Raw genomic sequence first — 24,565 nt, forward strand, 5'->3', positions numbered from 1 at the left:
CAATATGTATATCAATCACGCCAACAAAGTGCAAAAATAAAAAATGGAAAAAAATGTTTTATTAGGGTACCCCCCCTACATGTAAAGTGGGAGCTGATATTTTTTTTCATTCCAACTCCAACGTGTGATATATTGTTGGATAGGTATTTAAAAATGAATAAGGGTTTACTAAGATCATTTTTTGATAATATTAATATTTTCGGAAATAATCGCTCCTAAAGGAAAAAAAAGTGCGTCCCCCCCCTCTAACTTTTGAACCACATGTTTAAAAAATATGAAAAAAATAAAAAATATGGGCGAATTTTCTGAATTCGAACGCGTGAGACTCAAAAATCGGCCCCCTGACCACATTTCAATACTTTTCTGGATTTCTTTAATTTCACGTTAAAATTATACTAAGTATTAGGTACTATTTTTCAGCACAAAATGTTTTTTGATGACAATGAGGACAAGATACTATGGGCCATGGGGCATATTTATCTTCATCGATAGATCTGCAAGACTGCTAAAAGTACCTAAGTTTAAAAAAAAGAATGTGAAAATTATTTTTAGGAACCAGATTTGCGCTTGAATATCATTCAGTTTTAAGATGAAAATACATTCGAATGAAATAATTCCAAAAAAGATGTTTTTATTAAAATTGATTTCGCCCGTGTGGTGACGGGTTAAGAATTTCACCACCTCCTTTCTTCCCGTAAGTGTCGTAGAAGGCGACTGTGGGATATGGGTTAAATTGTGGCGTAGGCGAGAGGCTGGCAACCTGTCACTGCAATGTCACACTTTCGTTTTCTATCGACCCCTTATTTGCCAAGAGTGGCACTGAAACTTGAGTAGTTTCATGTGCTCTGCCTACCCCTTCATGGGATACAGGCGTGTTTGTATGTTGTTATTGTATGTTTTTATTAAAATTGACTAAAATTTACAGGCAATGCAATTTTTTCCCCTTTGACCTAAGAAACTCGTTGTTAAAATCTTTCGGTTGCCTTGCAGCATAAACCGTGTAAGTTATTTTTTAAATTAAATTAAATATCATTTATTTCAGAAATAAATTTCCATATTGTATTAGTAACTTATTGCTATTCTTAACCTATGTTAGTGACAATTCGATATTCTATATTTCATACCTATACTATATTCTATATTTTATACTAACTTGAAACATTATTGTGAGCATGTATGCTACTCCAGTACTGCCAGAAAGCCCCATCTACCCTGTCAGCCACCGTGGCTAGTAGACTGTTGGCGCTGCCGCGCACGCGCCGCGCCAGCGACGCCACACGCTTGCACGCATTTATCACTCATAAGACTTACGTAATTCACGAAACTGTAACCCCATAACATATCACTTCTTTACCCCATAAGAACAAAGTATAGATTTGAGCGGATTTCGCGTTGTTATTATAAAGCTAATACAATACAATACAATACAATACTCTTTATTGCACACCTTGATAAAATACAACAATACAAAACAAGGAAGCAACACGAACAAAGGTAAACAACAGGCGGTCTTATCGCTAAAGAGCGATTTCTTCCAGACATTCTTAAGGTAGCGGAAATTGATAAATTTACATAAAGTCAGTAGGTGTCAGGAAATTCGAAGAAATAAACTTATCGCACAATATAGACAAAAAAAAATTAACATACATAAACATACATATTTAAAGATAAATAACTAAATGCATAAATAAATAAATATAATATATGGCGACGCGCCTAAGCACCAGTGTAATTGTTAGATTTTGAACATAATGATACCTAGCAATTAGCAATAAACATAATTAGATTTAAATAATATCCGGTAAGATTATAATTACCATTGTAATAGATTAAGTACTATTAGTTCAAGTGCGCTCTAAGGGACACATCTGCGAGGTTGAGCTTGTTTATTATGGGTTGATGCGAAAAACCGAAGACGCCGGCGACACGCTGTGCGGGTCACATTATTGTTTCTAGTTAACACTTAACAGACGGTGTCAAGTAAACCGCACTTGAATCTGGCGACAGACGGCACACTTGTGCCGTCTGGACGTGTTCTCACGGGTCGTGTTTGGTAATTAATTATGTTAGTGTTTTTATGGCGAAAGTAATCCTAGGCGCCAGGCCAGACAAGGGCAGGGTTGGAGCCGATGGAGAGAGGACATTCCTTCTTGGGACTTACCACATGAAACACGCTTCCGTGAGACTACGTCGCGCCTCGTAGTCTTAACTTAGTTTAATATTCAACCCTATTGTAATCTCTATTTTAACGCCTAGTAGTCCTTACTTAGTTTAGTATTCAACCCTATTGTATTCTGTGTGTTAATTGGACAATATATTCGTGGACATCATCTCGCGTTTATTTCCTACGCCCAGAACTCTATTACCCTTAGACTTATATTTCGTCCGAGAGCATCGGTGCTCCGATATCAGAAGTCCGGGATAAATTCGCGAGTGATAATGTCGACAAGAGGAAATTCACGAGTGAATCCAGCAAGTGCCGTCAACGATTTGCAGTGGAAAGAATTATTTCAATTACAAAATGAGGCTTTGATGGCGTTGATGAGAAATTTTCAGGCGCAAGCCAGTTCTAATGTCTCATTGCCGGAGTTCAATCCTGATAAGTCGGGCTCAGACGCACAGTCCTGGTGCGCTACCACGGAACTGTGCCTTCGTGAAAATCAAATCGAGGGCGGAAAATTAATCATCGTGTTGGGTAAAGCTCTCAAGGGTTCCGCTTCAGCGTGGCTTGCTCAGGCATGTTATGATGGAATAACCTGGCCAGAATTTAAAACTCTTTTCCTGGCAAGATTTGTGAATACTGAAACGCACGCTGGTATAATATCCAATCTATTGAATGAAAAACTTAAAGAAGGTGAGAGTTACAGCACTTTCGCTAATCGTCAGGTCGCTCAGCTACTGAATCGCTGGTCAGACGTCGAAAAGGAGGAAATTGCCGTGTCCATGGTTCTGGCTAACTTAGCTCAACAAGACACAAGACTACGCCGTCTAGCATGTACCACTGAAATAAAGACTCGATCAAAATTACAACAAGAACTTCAAGCCTTTACATTTTTGAAGAGAAAATCCGACGATTTGACAACCCCAAGAGCTGCATTTAATAGCAAACGTGGAAAATATTCTGATATTAAATGCTACAGCTGCGGTAAAACGGGCCATAAAAGTATCGAATGCAGAAAGGAAAAACATCTATCTGTGGAATCCTACGTGAAAAAAGAAAAACTTGACGCAACGAAAAAGAAGACCATATGCTTTACGTGTGGAGTGGCGGGGCACATCGCTCCGCAATGTACGAAGAAAACGTCGGGCGGCAGTGGCAGTTCATCGTCTACCGAGCGACAGCTTCGTGTCAACCTCTGCACTACCGGCAAGACGTCGTCCCTCATACATAATGGTCAGTCGTTCGATTTTTATTTCGATTCAGGTAGCGAATGTTCTCTGATAAAAGAAAGTTTATCTAAATGTTTATCGGGTAATTGCTTAACGTCTGTAGTCATCTTGAATGGTATAGGGGACGGGAGCATACGTTGTACTCGTCAGATTTTAGCCCAAATATCTATTTCGGCATTTGATATGCACCTAATTTTTCATGTTGTACCGGATAATTCAATCGAACATAACATTATTGTTGGGCGCGATTTGCTTAAATTAGGTTATACCGTAGAGTTGTCGGATGATAAATTTTCTATCATAAAGAAGCAAAGTGTTAATATCTGTGAGGTGGGCAAGTCTGTTGGTACATTTGATAACATTAATACTGATGTAAGTGAAGATGACCGTGAGAAGGTTATTGAAATATTGCAAAAGTATTCGACATCTTTTGTCGAAGGGACGCCTACAGGACGCGCCTTAGTAGGTGAAATGGAGATACGTTTAATTGATCCTAACCGCACGGTACAGCGCCGACCTTACCGTTTAAGTCCAGAAGAGAAAGAAGTATGTCGTAATAAGGTCGATGAACTTTTAAAAGCAAATGTTATTAGACCTAGTTGTTCACCATTTGCTAGTCCTATACTATTAGTTAAGAAAAAGGACGATTCTTATAGATTATGCGTAGATTATCGGGAGTTGAATCGTAATACCGTACCTGATAGATTTCCTTTGCCTTTAATTAGCGACCAGATTCAGCGTTTACATGGGGCAAATTATTTTACAACCTTAGACGCTGCTTCTGGTTTCCACCAAATCCCTCTTAAAGAAGATTCTATCGAGAAAACTTCCTTTGTTACGCCTGACGCTCAATATGAGTATTTAACAATGCCGTTCGGGCTTCGTAATGCTCCGTCTGTTTTTCAAAGAGCGATGTATAAGGCACTAGGTGACCTAGCCAACTCGTTTGTAGTTTGCTACTTAGACGACATAATGATCGTTTCCGAAACTATCGAACAAGGCATAGAGAGACTTAATATCGTACTCGATGCCTTGAAAAGGGCAGGTATATCGTTAAACTTGAAAAAATGTTCATTTTTGAAAACTAAAGTGCAATATTTAGGTTTCGAAGTATCACGTGGTGAGATAAGACCCAACTTGCAAAAAGTTTCTGCCCTTACTAAGTTACCTCCACCCCAAACCGTAACGCAACTGCGACAGTTTTTAGGTCTTGCTTCGTATTTTCGACAATTCATACCGAAATTCTCCCAAATCGCCGGGCCTCTGTATAGCCTAACTTCAGGTAAAGGTAAAATAGAGTGGAAAGAAAACCATGAAAATATTAGACAGAAAATAATTTCGCAATTAACAAATGAGCCCGTATTAATGATATTTGATCCCAATTGTCCTATAGAACTTCACTGCGATGCTAGTTCCGACGGCTATGGTGCGATATTGTTTCAAAGGAAAAATAGTAAATTACGTGTAATCGCTTATTACAGTAAGAAAACAACTAGTGTAGAATCGCGGTACCACTCGTACGAACTTGAGACGTTGGCAGCGGTTAATTCTATAAAGCATTTTCGCCATTTCTTACAAGGAAGACAATTTACTGTAGTTACAGACTGTAACTCTTTGCAAGCGTCACGAAATAAACTCGATTTAACACCTAGAGTGCATAGATGGTGGGCTTTCTTACAGTCATTCGATTTTGAAATTGTACACAGAGAAGGCAGACGAATGTCGCATGTAGATTTTCTTTCGCGAAACCCATTACCACAACAAAATGTACCTGAAAAAGTCGAACAAAAGCGAGTTAATCTATTAGAAATGTCAAAAAACTGGTTACAAGCGGAACAACAACTCGATCCAGAAATTAATGATATTTTGAATAAACTAAATAACAATGACCTGAATCATGATCTGTCTACCTCTTACAAAATTATTTCTGGAGTATTGCACAGGAAAATCCAACGTAATGGGAAAACCTTAAGTTTACCTATAGTACCTAGAGCATTTTGTTGGTCCGTAATAAATCATGTACACGAGTCAGTCATGCACTTGGGTTGGGAAAAAACATTAGAAAAAACGTACGATCTTTATTGGTTCCCTAATATTAGAAAATATGTTCGAAAGTTTGTGGAAAATTGCATTGTTTGTAAACTGTCCAAATCTAAATCAGGCAAAATACAAGCCGAGTTGCACCCAATACCTAAAGTTGCAGTCCCTTGGCACACAATACATATTGATATTACAGGAAAACTTAGCGGGTCTAGTAACACGAAAGAATATGTAATAGTTTTGATTGACGCTTTTACAAAGTTTGTTTTGCTACAACACTCTACTCGCATCGATACACCGAGCGTAATTAAAAGCGTTAATTACGCAGTTAGTCTATTCGGAGCTCCAATTAGAATAATAGCGGACCAAGGAAGGTGCTTTGCTAATAAGAATTTCAGAGAGTTTTGTGATGCACACAACATACAGCTGCACCTTATCGCCACTGGTACATGCCGAGCAAACGGTCAGGTAGAACGTGTAATGAGTACATTGAAAAATATGTTTACGGCTGTTGAAACAAAAGGTGATGTAACTTGGCAGGCTGCTTTAGAAAGTGTTCAGATAGCTGTCAATTCTACCGTGAATAGAGTAACGAAAGCAAGCCCTTTAGAACTGTTAATTGGAAAAGTGGCGAGACCCCTTACATTATTAGCCTTTAATGACCAAAATGAATCGGAAATTAACATAAACGAAATCAGAGAACGTGCGATATCCTTTATCGAAAATAGTGCATGTAAGGATAAACTAAGATTCGATAGGAATAAAGCACCAGTCCAAAAGTTTTCACTTGGAGATTATGTTTTGGTAGAAAATCACGAAAGGAATCAAACCAAGTTGGCCCCAAAATATCGCGGGCCACTTAAAATTATTGAAGTATGTGAAAATGATAGATATTTGTTGAAAGCTTTAGATAGTAATAGGACATATAAGTACGCGCACGAACGTCTTCGCGCTATGCCAGATAAAAATTTACCAAGAGAGTTAGATATTTTTTCTGATATAAGTACACACAACGATGAACAGTCAGATGTAGCCGTTGGCGACGAGTCCCAATGTCAATAAATACTCCATCCGAGTTTGATATGTTTGTGACTGCTTTTCACCAGATTTTATTTAATGCATCACTATGTCTCTGACGTGTCGGTCGATCGTAGGTCACATACTTTAATCAGATATATGGTCACGTATTGTGAAAATGTATTTGATTGGGTAAGGAGGCTGCGCGGCGATCACAAATGACGATACATAGTGTTAGGAATGAGAGAGACAGGCCATTGTCAGTGCCTAGATTGAGACATGTTTTGGTATCCTAATATGTGGATCCGTTGGGTTGTGATCACTGTATCACTTTGATAGTGGCTAAGAGTGCTGCTGGATGGTGTTATGTGACAAGGTGTTCACATGTGTTGTGGCCGTAGTGCCTGAGATACTGAGAGTAAATCTGTGAGACATGACATATGACGGACGTGGTCGGTGGACCCTGTGGTTACGGCGGGCGTGCCGTATGTGAGTGAAAAGCTAGTACCTAAAAAAAAAAAAAAAAAATAATAAGTAACTATGTTCCTCGTTGCGTGTACTCCTTTTGTAATGAAATGAAATTCGTTATACGATTTGTGTATTTATGATATTAAAATTGCCATGTACCTGTCGGCATCTATGATAGTAATTGTAGGATAGCCGAGCGAGAAATCTACAGCGGATAATTGTTTTACAGGTGACCAGTGAGCCCATCACTTAGCACGCAAGGGACGCGTGACAGTCAGGATCGCCGTGGCGACGCGCCTAAGCACCAGTGTAATTGTTAGATTTTGAACATAATGATACCTAGCAATTAGCAATAAACATAATTAGATTTAAATAATATCCGGTAAGATTATAATTACCATTGTAATAGATTAAGTACTATTAGTTCAAGTGCGCTCTAAGGGACACATCTGCGAGGTTGAGCTTGTTTATTATGGGTTGATGCGAAAAACCGAAGACGCCGGCGACACGCTGTGCGGGTCACATTATTGTTTCTAGTTAACACTTAACAGACGGTGTCAAGTAAACCGCACTTGAATCTGGCGACAGACGGCACACTTGTGCCGTCTGGACGTGTTCTCACGGGTCGTGTTTGGTAATTAATTATGTTAGTGTTTTTATGGCGAAAGTAATCCTAGGCGCCAGGCCAGACAAGGGCAGGGTTGGAGCCGATGGAGAGAGGACATTCCTTCTTGGGACTTACCACATGAAACACGCTTCCGTGAGACTACGTCGCGCCTCGTAGTCTTAACTTAGTTTAATATTCAACCCTATTGTAATCTCTATTTTAACGCCTAGTAGTCCTTACTTAGTTTAGTATTCAACCCTATTGTATTCTGTGTGTTAATTGGACAATATATTCGTGGACATCATCTCGCGTTTATTTCCTACGCCCAGAACTCTATTACCCTTAGACTTATATTTCGTCCGAGAGCATCGGTGCTCCGATATATATATAAATAAATACACATATAACAGTACCAGGTTATTTAGAAGGAGTAATCAGACAAAAATATTACGGAAGAGATAAAAAATGGAGTTTAAGTAGTCTCTTGAAAGGGTTAGGAGACTGAGCACGTCTTATGTCATGACATGAGGTAGGGAATTCCAAAGTCGCACAGCTTGAAAAGTAAAAGAATGATTATAGAATTTTGAAGTAGAGGAAGGGACAGAAATAATTAAATTCTGGGCGCGCCTAGTAGAACAGAGATAACTAAAGCGATTTTTAAGATAGCGGGGAGTAGCAGGGTTAAATAGGATAGAATAAAGAATAAACCTAATCTACAGTTACTATGATTATGTATTTACAACGTGAGCCCGGGTTATCACTGAAGTATAACATGACAATAACAGTTCGTTATCTATTGGTTATACGGGGTGGTCAAATTTTATATGGACACATCTATGATGCTTTTAAACTAGGCTACTTACCTCCTAGTGAAATCAGCTTCTTTTTAGGGTTCCGTAGTCAACTAGGAACCCTTATAGTTTCGCCATGTCTGTCTGTCCGTCCGTCCGTCCGCGGATAATCTCAGTGACCGTTAGCACTAGAAAGCTGAAATTTGGTATCAATACGTACATATCAATCACGCCGACAAAGTAGTAAAATAAAAAGTGGAAAAAAATGTTTTGTTGGGGTACCCCCCCTACATGTAAAGTGGGGACTGATTTTTTTTCCATTCTAACCCCACCGTGTGATATATTGTTGGATAGGTATTTAAAAATGAATAAGGGTTTACTAAAATCGTTTTTTGATAATATTAATATTTTCGGGAATAATCGCTCTTAAAGGAAAAAACAGTGTGTCCCCCCCCCCTCTAACTTTTGAACCATATGTTTAAAAAATATGAAAAAAATCACAAAAGTAGAACTTTATAAAGAATTTCTAGGAAAATTGTTTTGAACTTGATAGGTTCAGTAGTTTTTGAGAAAAATACGGAAAACTACGGAACCCTACACTGAACGTGGCCCGACACGCTCTTGGCCGGTTTTTCTTTAATTAAGTAGGAATAATTATATGTAATATAATAATAATAATGCTATGTAAATTGTAAATTTTAATTTAATGTAATATGATATGGATTTTAATTGTCCAAAATAAATGTTTTTTTATTTTTAATTTATTTATATTATTCTTAACCCCTACGTAAAAGCAACGGCGTATTATAAGTCTGACATGTCTATCTGTCTGTCTGCATGTGTCATCGTAGCTACCGAACGGAAGAACCGATTTCGATTTACTTTTTTTTTGTTTGAAAGCTGAATTAGTCGGGAGTGTTCTTAGCCACGTTTAATGGATAACGGTCCACTGGCTAGGGATTTTTTTAAATTTAAATTTGACTATGGGATATGGGTTAAATTGTGGCGTAGGCGAGAGGCTGGCAACCTGTCACTGCAATGTCACAGTTTCGTTTTCTTTCAACCCCTTATTTGCCAAGAGTGGCACTGAAGCTTTAGTAGTTTCATGTGTTCTGCCTACCCCTTTATGGGATACAGGCGTGATTATATGTTTGTTATGTATGTATGTAAATTTTATGGTTAGGTTATTGTTTATATACAACCTGTATACACTGTTTGTCAACTAGTATTTAAGATTGCATCGTGTATGTTATCCATTAGTTATTACTTCATTTCGGACCGCCGCGAGCAGACGACTAAACGTAAGTTTTTATTTATATACTGATACCGTCACTTTATCAAATTACTATTACTATTTTTTTTCATATTATTTAAACATATGGTTCAAAAGTTAGAGGGGGGGACAATTTTTTTTTTCCTTTAGGAGCGATTATTTCCGAAAATATTAATATTATCAAAAAACTAGTTTAGGAAACCCTTATTTATTTTTAAATACCTATCCAACAATATATCACACATTGGGGTTTGAATGAAAAAAAAAATCAGTCCCCACTTTACATGTAGGGGGATATCCTAAAAAAACAGGTTTTTCTACTTTTTATTTTACCACTTTGTTGGCGTAATTGATATACATATTGGTACCAAAGTTCAGCTTTCTAGTGCTAACGGTCACTGAGATTATCCGCGGACAGACAGACATACTATAAGGGTTCCTAGTTGACTACGGAACTCTAAAAAACATGTCAATTCATCGCTCTGTTTCGCCGTGAAAGACGGACAAACAAACAGACTCACACACTTCTCTTTGTTCATTTATAATATTAAGTATGGATAAGTCAAAGATATCATAATCATGACTTCTCTCGTTATGTATTTACTTGGCTTATCTTATCCTAATAGAGATGTATGGAATTTTACTAAACGATGTGTGTAAACATTAAATAAATGTCATATACAAAGAAAAAGTGACCAAGGCCTCCAAGTGTTCCGAGCTGGAATCGAACCAGCGTACTCCGTTAACCGGACGGATGCCTGTAAAACCACTCGGCCATCGGATCACGAAAGCAAGGGTCGAAATTTCCAAGTATATGACACAATTACCGAAGGCTTGGCGCCCCACCGCCATCTCTGAGGTAGAACCGAAACTAGTGCGACCTCCTAACTGAATCAACACATGTGATTACGAGCTAGCGAAGAGAGATGGCGCTGCCGTGCAAATCTTAGAACAAATTAAATTATTCTCATTTGAAAATTTCGATGTGTGTATAACAACAATATTGGATTATAGTTATTTGTTATAGGGGCCGTCCATAAATTACGTCATCGATTTTTTCAGATTTTAGACCCCCCCCCCTATAATCATCCTATCGTCATATCTTAATGACCCCCCCCTTCTCCCAAAATTGACGTCATTACCAGTTTGACAAAATAAAACATTGCAGATTTGAGAAAAATAGGGTATTATATGATTAAAACACTTGGTTATAGAATCATCCTTTATTATTTTTACTTTGGCAATAATCATTGATATAATATAACTACTTATTTTTTACTTTTCTTTGGATAACTCCCACGGAGTTTTCACCCATTCTTTTAAATTCTGGATCACGGGTAATATCTCCGTATCCTCCCGATATTCGTTTTGGCTCGATTCATCCACGTCTTCAACCCACTCAACGTCAAGTGCCTGTCCCGTTACGCCGTCATGCAACTGTTGAAGGTCCCTATGTATGCTTAGATCTTTAAAACTACGCAACGGATTTTGATGCGGTTTTTTTAAATAGATAGACTGATTCTTAAAGAAGGTTTATATGTATAATACATTTAAGTACATATGTAATATTATTGTTAGAGTATTTTATCTGTAGTTATTACTGTATTTGTGTACATCTATGTTGCATTACTTATGTATGTTTATTATGAGTTATTTTAGTATTGTATGCGCCTTAGCCGCCTCTCACATTTGCAGTCTCACTTACTAGGTGTGCTGGAAGAAATTTCTTTTTCGAAATAATCTTTTTGTACGTGAAAAATAAACTATAAATAAATAAATAAGAATGACGTCAATTTCGAAACACCCCCCCCCCCCCCCATCTATCATTTACCGTCATCCGCAGACCAAACCCCCCCCCCCTAATTTAGAATGACGTAATTTATGGACGGCCCCATACAAGGGGGCAAAGTTTTATTTTAACGCCGAGTGTGGAATTACAAAACGAGCAAGTGAAAGGATTCTATAGTTGAACCACGAGCGAAGCGAGTGGTTTGAGAATAGAATCCTGAACTTGCGAGTTTTTTAACAAACAAGAAGTAAAATACATTTGCACCCGAGTGTAACACAAAACTTTTCCCCTCACTATAGCGAGGAAACTACAACGCAAAAAATGCGTTTATCACTGCTTCCAGTAGTTCCACAGGTGGTATATCATCTTTATTACTAGATTCACCTACTTTTATCAATTTTAAAGCAGTTAATTTGACTTTATTCAAGGTCAAATTACTTTACCCACTAGTGGATAAAATGCGTTTTTACCAGCTGGTGTTAAAGGACAAAACACGTGTTTCCGAGCTAGTGAGGGGAAAAAATAATTATGATTTTATGAATTATTAAATAATTAATTACCTATTTATCGTTTATCGACTCGATTCATAATAAGTACAATGCTCGTTTTAATGCCTAATTATGTACAGTTGCATACATAACTTTATCTACATCCATATATTAAGTTTTCTACAATATGTACAGATTTGGTACGGGTGCGTATCGATCGATATAACTTTTTTTTTAGTCGTTATAACGATCATTTGATATAATTATTGAATCATATAATAACAAATAACATACTAACAAATTGTATAATTCTTATTTAATATAATGATCATTTTCTCGAATAACATTTATTATAACATACTTTGAGTATAATGCTTATTTCCGATAATAAATACAATAGCGCATGAGGCGAAATATCTATTGTGAGGAATTCGAATTGCGTAGAATTGCGAATAGGAAGAAACTATTCTGTACACAAATAATGACTGTGAACAGTAGCGAATGAGGTGAAATACCTGTTGTGTGGAACTTAGATTGTGCAGAATTGCGAACAGGAAGAATCGCTATTGTACACAAATAATGACTGCACATAATAGCGCATGAGGTCAAAAACTACTGTGTGCAATTCAGAATGTGCAGAATTGCGAACAGGAAGAATCGCCACTGTTCACAAGTAATAACTGTGCACAATAGTAATTGCGTAGAATGCAGATTGTCCGAACTGCGAATAGGAAGAAGTGACATTGGCAAGAACGTCGCATAATTTTGACGACCGGTCTGGCGCAGTCGGTAGTGACCCTGCCTGCTACGCCGCGGTCCCGGGTTCGAATCCCGGTAAGGGCATTTATTTGTGTGATGAGCACAGATATTTGTTCCTGAGTCATGGATGTTTTCTATGTATATAAGTATTTATATATTATATATATCGTTGTCTGAGTACCCACAACACAAGCCTTCTTGAGCTTACCGTGGGCCTCAGTCAATATTTATGTCCTATAATAATATTTATTTATAATCCACTCCACTGCCAGTCTAGTGCCGGCCGAATTTTCAGACACGCTGCACTTAACGATTTGATCCGCAAGGCTCTCGGCACAGCGAACGTACCGACAACCCTCGAACCTGTCGGCTTGTTAGCAGTAGACGGAAAGCGGCCTGATGGTTGCTCGCTTGTGCCTTGGTTTCTGGGACGACCCTTCGCGTGGGACGTGACCTGTGTGGATACCTTGGCTCCGTCCAACGTCCAACGGTCGGCCCAGAAACCGGGGACTGCTGCTGTAAATGCCCAGTTTAACAAGTGCCGCAAATATGTTTTTTTTTAAAACAACTACATATTTGCGGCACTTGCATTTGAAACATTTGGACTATGGTCATCAGACACCAAGCAGTTTGTGAAGGAGGTATCCAACTTGCCTGGGTGTCTGGTGACCTATGCACGGCCAATTTCCTTGCACAATGGCCGAGCCTAGCCATACAGCGAGGAAACGCGTCCTTAGGGACGATGCCACGGGCAAACTTAGAATTAATATAAGCTGTAGTCTGATATGTATTTGCTGAATAAAGTTCTGTTATTTACCCAGACAATCAAACATAAATAATTCGTTCAGTAGTAGTTATAGTTTAAAAAAAAAAGCATGTAATATCTTTGTCTTTTTGTCTGTATTCTGTTGTTTTCGATAAGTTTGTTCATGTTACCTGTCGTGAATGTTTCTCACCGGATGGTTTGACCGGAAGATCAGCGCGGGAAGCCGCCAGCAATTTGTTGAGGTCAAACCATTTCATGGCACTTTCTCGTTTTTGTGTGTTCCTTTTTGTAATATTTTTCTCTTTTGTGTGTGTGCGAATAAAATTAATTCTATTCTATTCTATTCCATTCTTAATATCTGTTACAGCTCTAACCATGGAAGCTGTAGTGTTCAACGGAGCCAACCTGACTCTGAAATACGAGAGCAAGTACCCAATCCCGAAGATTGTTGAAGACACGGATGTCATCGTGAAAGTGCACTATTCGGGCATTTGTGGCACCGATCTGCACATTATCCAGGTAAATCTTTTCGTAGGTTTTAATAACCTAACCACAAAATTAAAATTTTGAAAAAACCCCCGACCGCGACAGAGTGGACCGATTTTCATGAAACATGGCTAAGAACACTCCCGACTAACTCAGCTTTCAGACAAAAAATACTAAATCTAAATCGGTCCATCCGTTCGGGAGCTACGATGCCACAGACAGACACACACACAGACAGACAGACAGACAGACAGACAGACAGACAAACACATAGACAGACACGTCAAACTTATAACATCCCTTCGTTTTTGCGTCGGGGGTTAAAAAGATACGTTGCGATACAAGTGTGAAAATAGAACGTAAATATCGTGTCGAGTATTGGTACTGATAACTTACGCTATTTGACGCGTGATTGACGCGTGGTTGATGCTAGATGTCACTACAAATAAATAAATGTATGGAGTTACAACTCTTTCCTCACTTTAGACTTATATTGTAAGGGCCGTATGCTTGTTTGCCACCGACGTAGTATTTAAAAATATATATATATATATCTTATACTTTTAAACGAGCAATTCTTGTATATTTATTTATTTATTTATATATACCGACGATCTCGGAAACCGCTCTAACGATTTCGCTGAAATTTGTTATGTGGGGGTTTTCGGGGGTGAAAAATCGATCTAGCGTAGCCTTAGACCCCGGAAAACGCGAATTTTCGAGTTTTCATGAGTTTTTCTTTCGCGTTAGTAAACATAAAATATGGTCGTTAATTTCGCCGCGCGCGCATCGATTCCGCTTAGCTCAGTCGTACGAGGTCGGTCTAATGTACGCAGATAGATCGTAGGTGTCAGGATTTCGAATCCCGGCCAGAAATTAAGTTTTTTTTTTGCCTTTTTGTTTGTTTTTGTATTTATAAGAGTTTTTTTTTATCGGTCGCCCAGATATTATATATATATATATATATATATATATATATATATATATATATATATATATATATTGACTGAGATATAGACCGTGAGTACAACAAACGTAGTGAAGATGTGAATGCGACCAGTGGTAAGGTAACGCTGAAAGTGAACGCAGCCGACGCGCGCGAAGGAGGGTAGATCGCGCGCTGTCTATACAACTTTAACATCCACCCGCCTTCGTCAGTTTTCCGTGATCATGATGCATGCAACTGCGTCGAAATATCGGGAGCTCGACAAAAATCAAAAAGGTAATCACGGTCTATATCCCGGTCAATATAAGTCCTGGTGGTGTATGGTCCTAGTCCAGAAACACCTATTTGTTTTCAGGGCGAGTTTCCCGCACGAAAGGACCGCCCACTTCCCATGGGGCATGAGTTCAGTGGAGTCATCACTGAGGTCGGGAAGGCTGCCAACTTCAAAGTGGGGCAGAAAGTCGTCGTCGACCCAAATAGGTAAACTTAAATCATTTTTTTCCCCTCACTAGCTCGGAAACACGTGTTTTGTCCTTTAATACCAGCGGGTAAAAACGCATTTTATCCACTAGTGGGTAAAGTAATTTGACCTTGAATAAAGTCAAATTAACTGCTTTAAGATTGATAAAAGTAGGTGAATCTAGTAATAAAGATGATTTACCACCTGTGGAACTACTGGAAGCAGTGATAAACGCATTTTTTGCGTTGAAGTTTCCTCGCTATAGTGAGGGGAAAAGTTTTGTGTTACACTCGGGTGCAAATGTATTTTACTTCTCGTGTGTTAAAAAACTCGCAAGTTCAGGATTCTATTCTCGAACCACTCGCTTCGCTTCAACTATAGAATCCTTTTACTTGCTCGTTTTTCAATTCCACACTTGGCGTTAAAATACAACTTTGCCCCCTTGTATAACAAATAACTATTTTTTTACTCTTCGACTTTAATCTATCAAGTAGGACACCACAGACTAAACTACGAGTATAAGTGCTGACTTTTCAGTGTTGGATAGTTTTTGACACTTGGTCAACTATAATATTTCATTACACTTCACTTTAGTTAACTGAAAAAATTCAAAAATAGAACTTCATACAAGTTCTATACTAATTTGCGATACCTGGCAAAATTTTCTGCATCTGAAACACATTTTCTTTTATCTATCGCGTTATCAACCAATCATTCATTCATTCATCACCAAACGGTTATTACAAACAATTGGTTGCCACTGTTGCCAGGTAATTCGATGTTAATACAACGGTGAACGACACTATTCACATTAAATTTAACCTGGATGATGATATTCGTCCATTGATGATGAAGATGATGACTCATAGAAAAAGTATTGTATACAATAGTGATATAATTAAGATTTTCACTCTCGTACCGTACTATTAGGCCACTCAGCAAGCTTCGTGGCCTAAACATGGTCCTCGACTGAAAAGCTTTGTATTATATCACGATTGTAAAATACTAATTTGCATGAAGCCCTTTCAAAATGCCCACTCTCCTTTACATAGAAACTAACGGCCCGGCCACGACATTGGTCTAAGCGGGTCAGCGGTGAGCGGCAGCCATACGTGCGAATGAAAAGTCCCATCGCTTTGTCTCGCTCCAATATATGACCGCCGCTCAGTGTTCTTAGCCATGTTTCAGAAAAATTGATCCATTATTGTTGACGACCGGTCTGACTCAGTCGGTAGTGACTCTGCCTGCTGAGCCGCGGTCCTGGGTTCAAATCCCGGTAAGGGCATTTATTTGTGTGATGAGCACAGATATTTGTTCCCGAGTCATGGATGTTTTGTCAGGGTCACTCGCCAGACTGGTCGTCTATGCCTACACTCAGGTGTTACACTAAAAACAAATTTTATTACAGCGCCTGCAATCGCTGCGACTTCTGCCGAAGCGGTTCTTACCACTACTGCCTCACAGCGGGCATAAACAGTACTATCGGTATCTGGAGAGACGGAGGCTGGGCTGAGTATGTACGCTGCCCGGACACCAATGTCTTCGCGTTGCCGGACGATATCAGCACTGAACATGGTAAGAAACGTGATAAGCACACCTTGGATAGCGATCAATAAATGATTAAGAGGATACGGTAGCGAAAATGCTAAAGTGGAAAGGAGCCCCCCCTTTCAATTTGGGAATTTTAGTTAAATATACAAGTGTAGACTAGATTTATCGAAAAAAAACTGTCCATTAAGAAAAACTCAGTCAAAAGATATTTCAAAAAAATCTTTAAAATCGGGGTTCCGCTCTCGACTCTTTCCTCCTTCAAAACTTAATCAATCGGAACGAAATTTGAGAATCTGAATAACAATGAAATAATCTATGTTGGACCGTTTAGATTTTTTGGTTAATTGTTACCAATCTTCAGTATCACACCTTTTTTTGCGCCACGGCCACAATGAAAAAGGCCGTTTTTGGAAATTTTTGATTGACTCTAGAATCTTTAAAAAGCAGAATATCAAAAAAATCAAAACGGTCCGACAGATAAAAATAATAACAATCTGTGTTGAAAAAATCATTGCTCTATCTTCAAAAACCAAGGAGGAAATAGTCGAGAGCGTTTGTATGGAGAATTGGCGTCGGAGAAATGCCATTCGGCTACGGGGCCAGTAGCCGAATGGCATTTCTCCGACGCCAAACGAAAGCGATACGCCGCTGGCTCTGTCGCGCCAATACGCAAGCGCAATAGAGATAGATATCTACTAGCGCTTCGTTTCGTGAGCGATTGTGCCATTCGGCTAGCCACCCTGGCCCCGTAGCCGAATGGCATTTCTCCGGCGCCAAACGAAAGCGATACGCCGCTGGCTCTGTCGCGCCAATACGCAAGCGCGATAGAGATAGATATCTACTAGCGCTTCGTTTCGTGAGCGTTTCGTGAGCGATTGTGCCATTCGGCTAGCCACCAGATAATTTACGCTAGTTGACGCGTGATTGACGCGTGGTTGACGATAGATGTCACTACAAATAACTTGCATTTACTGATGTACGGAGTTACAACTCTTTCATTACTTATTCTTTTTCCCCTCACTAGCTCGGAAACACGTGTTTTGTCCTTTAATACCAGCGGGTAAAAACGCATTTTATCCACTAGTGGGTTAAGTAATTGGACCTTGAATAAAGTCAAATTTACTGCTTTAAACTTGATAAAAGTAGGTGAATCAAGTAATAAAGATGATTTACCACCTGTGGAACTACTGATGGAAGCAGTGATAAACGCATTTTTTGCGTTGTAGTTTCCTCGCTATAGTGAGGGGAAAAGTTTTGTGTTACACTCGGGTGCAAATGTATTTTACTTCTCGTGTGTTAAAAAACGAGCAAGTTCAGGATTCTATTCTCGAACCACTCGCTTCGCTCGTGGTTCAACTATAGAATCCTTTCACTTGCTCGTTTTTCAATTTCACACTCGGCGTTAAAATACAACTTTGCCCCCTTGTATAACAAATAACTATTATAATAAGCTTTAATATTGATAAAAGTAGGTGAATCTAGTAATAAAGATGATTTACCACCTGTGGAACTACTGGAAGCAGTGATAAACGCATCTTTTGCGTTGTAGTTTCTTCGCTATAGTGAGGAGAAAACTTTTGTGTTACACTCGGGTGCAAAGAAAAAGGGCACAAGTCCGAGGTGGAACTTATGCCCTTCTTCACCGAGTCAATTTGAGTTATATATATATCCCTTTTCACTAGGCCCACAGAAATGTATTTTACTTCTCGTGTGTTAAAAAAACTCGCAAGTTCAGTCCTTTCACTTCCTCGTTTTTCAATTCCACACTCGGCGTTAAAATACAATTTTGCCCCCTTGTATAACAAATAACTGTATTCTTTTGCAGGAGGACTTTGTGAGCCCTATTCATGTGTGGCGCATGGGTTCGACAAGGCAGCCCCGCTGCAGATTGGAGAGAAAATCTTAATCGTCGGAGCAGGCATCATTGGTAATTCTATTTTTGACCTCCGACGCAAAAACGACGGGGTGTTATAAGTTTGACGTGTCTGTCTGTCTGTTAAAATTTTGAAAAACCCCCAAATTCAAATTTTGAAAAAACCCCCGACTGCGACATTGTAAACCGATTTTCATGAAACATGGCTAAGAACACTCCCGACTAACTCAGCTTTCAGACGAAAAAACTAAATCTAAATCGCTTCATCCGTTCGGGAGCTACGATGCCACAGACAGACACACACACGGACAGACAGACAAACAGACAGACAGACAGACAGACACGTCAAACTTATAACACCTCGTCGTTTTTGCGTCGGGGGTTAAAAATGTGTTCAAAAACTTACATACATGCCGCGTAACTGTTTTAGTGAGTGTCGGACCGACATCTCATACATTACAGACGCCATCTTGGATTTCTTCCATTGAAATCCTTCAGACATCCGATATCGGATCGGATAACGTGAAAGCGGACTTAGAATGCTTAGCTGCTGTACAGCTAGGTTACCAGCGTTTCTACTATTAGTTATATTTAATGTATATAATATATTTCAGGCAACCTGTGGGTAACTGCGCTCCATCATCAAGGTCACAGGGAGGTCACAGTTTCTGAGATGAACAAATCCAGGCTGGAAATCGTCAAAAAACTGAGTAAGTAGAAACATCAATGAATAATTATGGGACTATACATATGTTAATATTAGATAAAAATTCCCGCGTGCCCCCGCTTTGTAAAAACAAATGACTTGTTTCTTTTTAGGGTTCCGTACCTCAAAAGGAAAAAACGGAACCCTTATAGGATCACTTTGTTGTCCGTCTGTCCGTCCGTCCGTCTGTCAAGACCCTTTTTCTCAGGAACGCGTGGAGGTATGAAGCTGAAATTTATATCAATTACTCAGGTCTACTGTCCCTTGAAGCTGTGAAAAAATCAAACTTCTAAGCCAACGCAATCAAAAGATACAGCCGTTTATGCCGCAAATTTTCGACACTTGCAAGGGAATCAAAACCTACAGGGTGCTTCCCGTGAACTCAGAATCTTGAAATTTGGTACGAAGCAACGTCTTATAGCATAGATAAAGGAAAAATTACGAAAACCATAAATTTTTAGTTACATCACATAATATATATTTTTTTAATAATTTTAACCTTACTACCCATTTCCTCATAAACGCGTAGAGGTATTAAATTGAAATTCATACCAAATACTCAGGTCTATAATACCTTTAAGCTGTAACAAAATCAAACTTCTATGTCAACGCAATCAAAAGAAACAGCAATTTAAGCTGCATATTTTGAAACTCGCAAGTACTCGCAAGGGAATCAAAACCTAAAGGGTACTTCCAGTCGACCTAGAATCTTGAAATTTGGCATGAAGCAACGTTTTATAGCACACATAAAGGAAAAATTCCGAAAACCTTAAATTTTTAGTTACATTACAAAATATATATTATGACTCGATTGTCGTAATGAACGAACTTTGTAAACCTTGCAGGTTTGTACGGAACCCTCGGTGCGCGAGTCCGACTCGCACTTGGCCGGTTTTTAGGGTTCCGTACCTCAAAAGGAAAAAACGGAACCCTTATAGGATCACTTTGTTGTCCGTCTGTCCGTCCGTCCGTCTGTCAAGACCCTTTTTCTCAGGAACGCGTGGAGGTATGAAGCTGAAATTTATATCAATTACTCAGGTCTACTGTCCCTTGAAGCTGTGAAAAAATCAAATTTCTAAGCCAACGCAATCAAAAGATACAGCCGTTTATGCCGCAAATTTTCGTCACTTGCAAGGGAATCAAAACCTACAGGGTGCTTCCCGTGAACTCAGAATCTTGAAATTTGGTACGAAGCAACGTCTTATAGCATAGATAAAGGAAAAATTACGAAAACCATAAATTTTTAGTTACATCACATAATATATTTTTTTTTAATAATTTTAATGTTTGTACGGAACCCTCGGTGCGCGAGTCCGACTCGCACTTGGCCAGTTTTTTTTTATATCATGATAATGACATTCAGTTTTAAACGATAAAAACGCCTGAACGAATTTTGAAGCAATATGTCTTGAAGCAACAAGCGCTAGTGGCCTAACCGTAAGCGTGCGACTTTCGATCCGGAGGTCGCGGGTTCGAACCCCGGCTCGTGCCAATGAGTTTTTCGGAACTTATGTGCGAAATGTCATTTGATATTTGCCAGTCGCTTTTCGGTGAAGGAAAACATCGTGAGGAAACCGGACTAATTCCAATAAGGCCTAGTTACCCTTCGGGTTGGAAGGTCCGATGGCAGTCGCTTTCGTAAAACTAGTGCCTAGGCCAAATCTTGGAATTAGCTGTCAGAGCGGACTCCAGGCTCCCATGAGCCGTGGCAAGTGCCGGGATAACGCAAGGAGGATGATGTTGTCTTGAAGCAACAATTAAATGTGTATTTATTTTTCAGATACTGGATACAGGCTTATCACTCCTGACGTGCTCGCTAAGGAAGACAAACTTTATGACGTCATCGTTGACTGCACAGGTAATAGTTATTTGTTATACAAGAGTGCAAAGTTGTATTTTAACGCCGAGTGTGGAATTGAAAAACGAGCAAGCGGAAGGATTCTATAGTTGAACCACGAGCGAAGCGAGTGGTTCGAGAATATAATCGTAAAATACATTTGCACTCGTGTGTAACACAAAACTTTTCCCCTCGCTATAGCCAGGAAAGTACAACGCAAAAAACGCCTTTATCACTGCTTCCAGTAGTTCCACAGGTGGTAAAACATCTTCATCACTAGATTAACCTACTTTTATCAATTTTAAAGCAGAAAATTTGCCCCTATTCAAGGTCAAATTACTTTATCCACTAGTGGATAAAATGTTTTTTTACCCGCTGGTATTAAAGGACAAAACACGTGTTTCCGAGCTAGTGAGGGGAAAATAATAGTACAAGTGCGAAAAAAGGAAGTTTTTACTTTTCTCAGGTGTATCGTACGACGTTGTTCAGTACAGGTGGTCCACCGAAGTTTGCACCAACCACTTAACTCCGGCCTAGTGGGCTGTCATCTGTCAAATTCCATATAAAACGGTGGGTTAAGAGGATACGGTAGCGAAAATGCTAAAATGGAAAGGAGCCTCCCTTTCAACTCGGCAATTTTAGTTAAATATACAAGTGTTATTAACTAGATTTATCGAAAAAAAATTGTCCATTAAAAACAACTCAGTCAAAAGATATTTCAAAAAAATCTTTAAAATCGAGGTTCCGCTCTCGACTTTCCTCCTTCAAAACTTAATCAATCGGAACGAAATTTGAGAATCTGAATAACAATGAAATAATCTATGTCGGACCGTTTAGCTTTTTTAGTCATTTGTTACCAATCTTGAGTATCACACCTTTTTTTGCGACACAATGAAAAAGGCCCTTTTTGGAAATTTTGGATTGGCTCTAGAGTCTTTAAAAAGCAGAATATCAAAAAAATCAAAACGGTCCGACACAGATAAAAATAATAAAAATCTGTGTTGAAAAAATCATTACTCTATCTTCAAAAACCAGGGAGGAAATAGTCGAGAGCGTTTGTATGGAGAATTGACCCCTACCGTATCGTCTTAACCCTCGGATAGGTATTCGTAAAGGGGATTTTCCCTCCCTGCTACGAGGAAGCAAAGTGGCTCTTTTCTGTGAATATGTTATTTTACTTAACATCGTAAGGAAACCGGACTAATTCCAATAAGGTCTAGTTTACCCTTCGGGTTGGAAGGTCAGATGGCAGTCGCTTTCGTAAAAACTAGTGCCTACGCCAAATAATAACCCGGCAACCTTCAAATCAAGGGTGAACAGGCATCTTCTTTGCGAGCTCACTCCATCGTAGGCCACGTCTTTGCCAAGAGTAAGCGCATTTACAATTTAAAAAATAATAATCTTGGGATTAGTTGTCAAAGCGGAACTCAGGCTCCCATGAGCCGTGGCAAATGCCGGGGTAATGCAAGGATGATGATGATGTTATTTTGCTCCCTTGTGACACAGTCAATGGTATATTTCCACAGGTGTGGGCAAGGTGATGGAAATCAACTTCAACTATTTGAACCACGGCGGGAAATACGTGCTTTTTGGCTGCTGCCCGCCCTCGCACCAAGCCTCGTAAGTTATGCACATTCCAATATTAATTTACCACTACTCAGCGACAGATGGCGTTAGTAGTATATGCACGTAACTAAAGAGCGTACCTACATCCGTCTTAAAGGCCGGCATCGCGACTCCAACACTTCTGGTGTTTGGGGTGTACATGGGCGGTAGTGATCACTTACCATAAAAAAAAACTAGCGAAGCATAACTTTGGATGTTGCTTGTGCTGCGTGCCAATACTGGCAATAGATGGCGCCAATGGAAACGTTAAATGTCGCTAATGTTTGACGACCGGTCTAGCCTCGTCATAGAGGAAATAAGTAAGGGAAGAGTTGTAACTCCATACATCAGTAAATACGAGTTATTTGTAGTGACATCTATCGTCATTCAGGCGTCAATCACGCGCCAACTAGCGTAAATTATCAGTACTGCTACTTGTCAATAGACGTCACGACGAACAAAAAGTCTATTGCTCAACAATTTTTAGCTAATATTACAATAGTATTAATCAGTACTTTGCTTTCAATTACTTCAGCTTATAATATAAGGTGTAAACTGTTTTAATATTACATTTTTGGCAAACGCAACACTGTCGGCACCTAGTGTCGAGTAGCAGTACTGATAATTTACGCTAGTTGGCGCGTGATTAACGAGTGAATGACGATAGATGTCACTACAAATAACTCGCATTTACTGATGTATGGAGTTACAACTCTTCCCTTACTTATTCCTCTATGTCGGTAGTGATTCTGCCTACTAGTGCTTACCTGATGGTCCTGAGTTCAAATCCCGGTAAGGTCATTTATTTGTGGGATGAACACAAATATTTGTTCCAGAGTCATGGGAGTTTTCTATGTATAGTATTTGCACATTATGAATCTTTATCTTTGTCTGAGTACCCGGGCCATTTTTTTTCTAAGTTTTCCACCCCACTTTGTTTTGGATTTGGACATTTTTATGTAGTTTCCACTCAGAATTGCGAGCTCTTTCAATTCTAATAGGAGAAAAAAAGTGTCCCAAGTTTTTTTTCCCATTCCGGTACCATTTTTTCATACATTTTGTATGGCGGTAACGGAATGGAAGGTTCGAAAAAATGTATGGAAATCTTGGGACATTTGTTTTCTCCTATCATGATCGAAAGAGCTCGCGATTCTGAGTATGAATCGCGTAAAATATACCCATGTTACAAAAAAAGTGGGGTGGACAGCTTTGAAAAAAATGGCCCACCCACAACACAAGCCTTCATGAGTTTACCGTGGGCCTCAGTCAATATGCGTAAGAATGTACTAAAATATTTATTTATTTAAATTGAGCCGGACTTTTTTGACCAACTCTCGTTTTTCAGAATCAACCCGTTCCAGATCTACAACAAGGAAATCACAGTTATCGGCATCAAGATCAACCCGTATACTTTCCCGAAGACCATTGGCTGGCTCAAGGCTATGGGAGATAGGTGAGCAAACGTTATACATGGTGTAATTTTTGTGACCGGCAATATTTTCTGGCTCCACCACACAATTATTATTATTTTTTTTATACTACGTCGGTGGCAAACAAGTATACGGTCCGCCTGATGTAAAGCGGTCACCGTAACCTATGGACGCCTGCAACTCAAACAGTATCACATGCGCGTTGCCACCTCATTAGAAACTTGTACACTCCCTTTTGCTGTGTTAAGTACACAGTAGTTTTGCTGTGTTATATCTCAAACGG

At 39.1% G+C, this 24,565-nt stretch overlaps 1 protein-coding gene across 1 annotated transcript; it reads left to right on the top strand.

Moving 5' to 3' along the window:
• The first annotated feature begins 9,466 nt into the window (after window positions 1-9,466).
• LOC125240306 (D-arabinitol dehydrogenase 1-like) lies at window positions 9,467-24,348 on the top strand. Its single transcript, XM_048148181.1, has 9 exons — window positions 9,467-9,614; window positions 13,756-13,907; window positions 15,176-15,300; window positions 16,689-16,855; window positions 18,657-18,758; window positions 19,319-19,414; window positions 21,191-21,268; window positions 22,774-22,867; window positions 24,198-24,348. The coding sequence occupies exons 1-9, from the start codon at window positions 9,560-9,562 to the stop codon at window positions 24,307-24,309; spliced, it is 981 nt and encodes a 326-aa protein (XP_048004138.1). The 5' UTR covers window positions 9,467-9,559; the 3' UTR covers window positions 24,310-24,348.
• The last annotated feature ends 217 nt before the right edge of the window (window positions 24,349-24,565 follow it).

Source organism: Leguminivora glycinivorella, chromosome 27, assembly GCF_023078275.1.
Source record: "Leguminivora glycinivorella isolate SPB_JAAS2020 chromosome 27, LegGlyc_1.1, whole genome shotgun sequence".
Classification (NCBI taxonomy): domain Eukaryota; kingdom Metazoa; phylum Arthropoda; class Insecta; order Lepidoptera; family Tortricidae; genus Leguminivora; species Leguminivora glycinivorella.

Coding starts and splice junctions, on each gene's coding strand:
- LOC125240306 (XM_048148181.1), top strand. CDS start 9,560: ATGTTATCCATTAGTTATTACTTCATTTCGGACCGCCGCGAGCAGACG. Junction 9,615..13,755: donor CCGCGAGCAGACGACTAAAC/GTAAGTTTTTAT, acceptor TATCTGTTACAG/CTCTAACCATGGAAGCTGTA. Junction 13,908..15,175: donor CCGATCTGCACATTATCCAG/GTAAATCTTTTC, acceptor ATTTGTTTTCAG/GGCGAGTTTCCCGCACGAAA.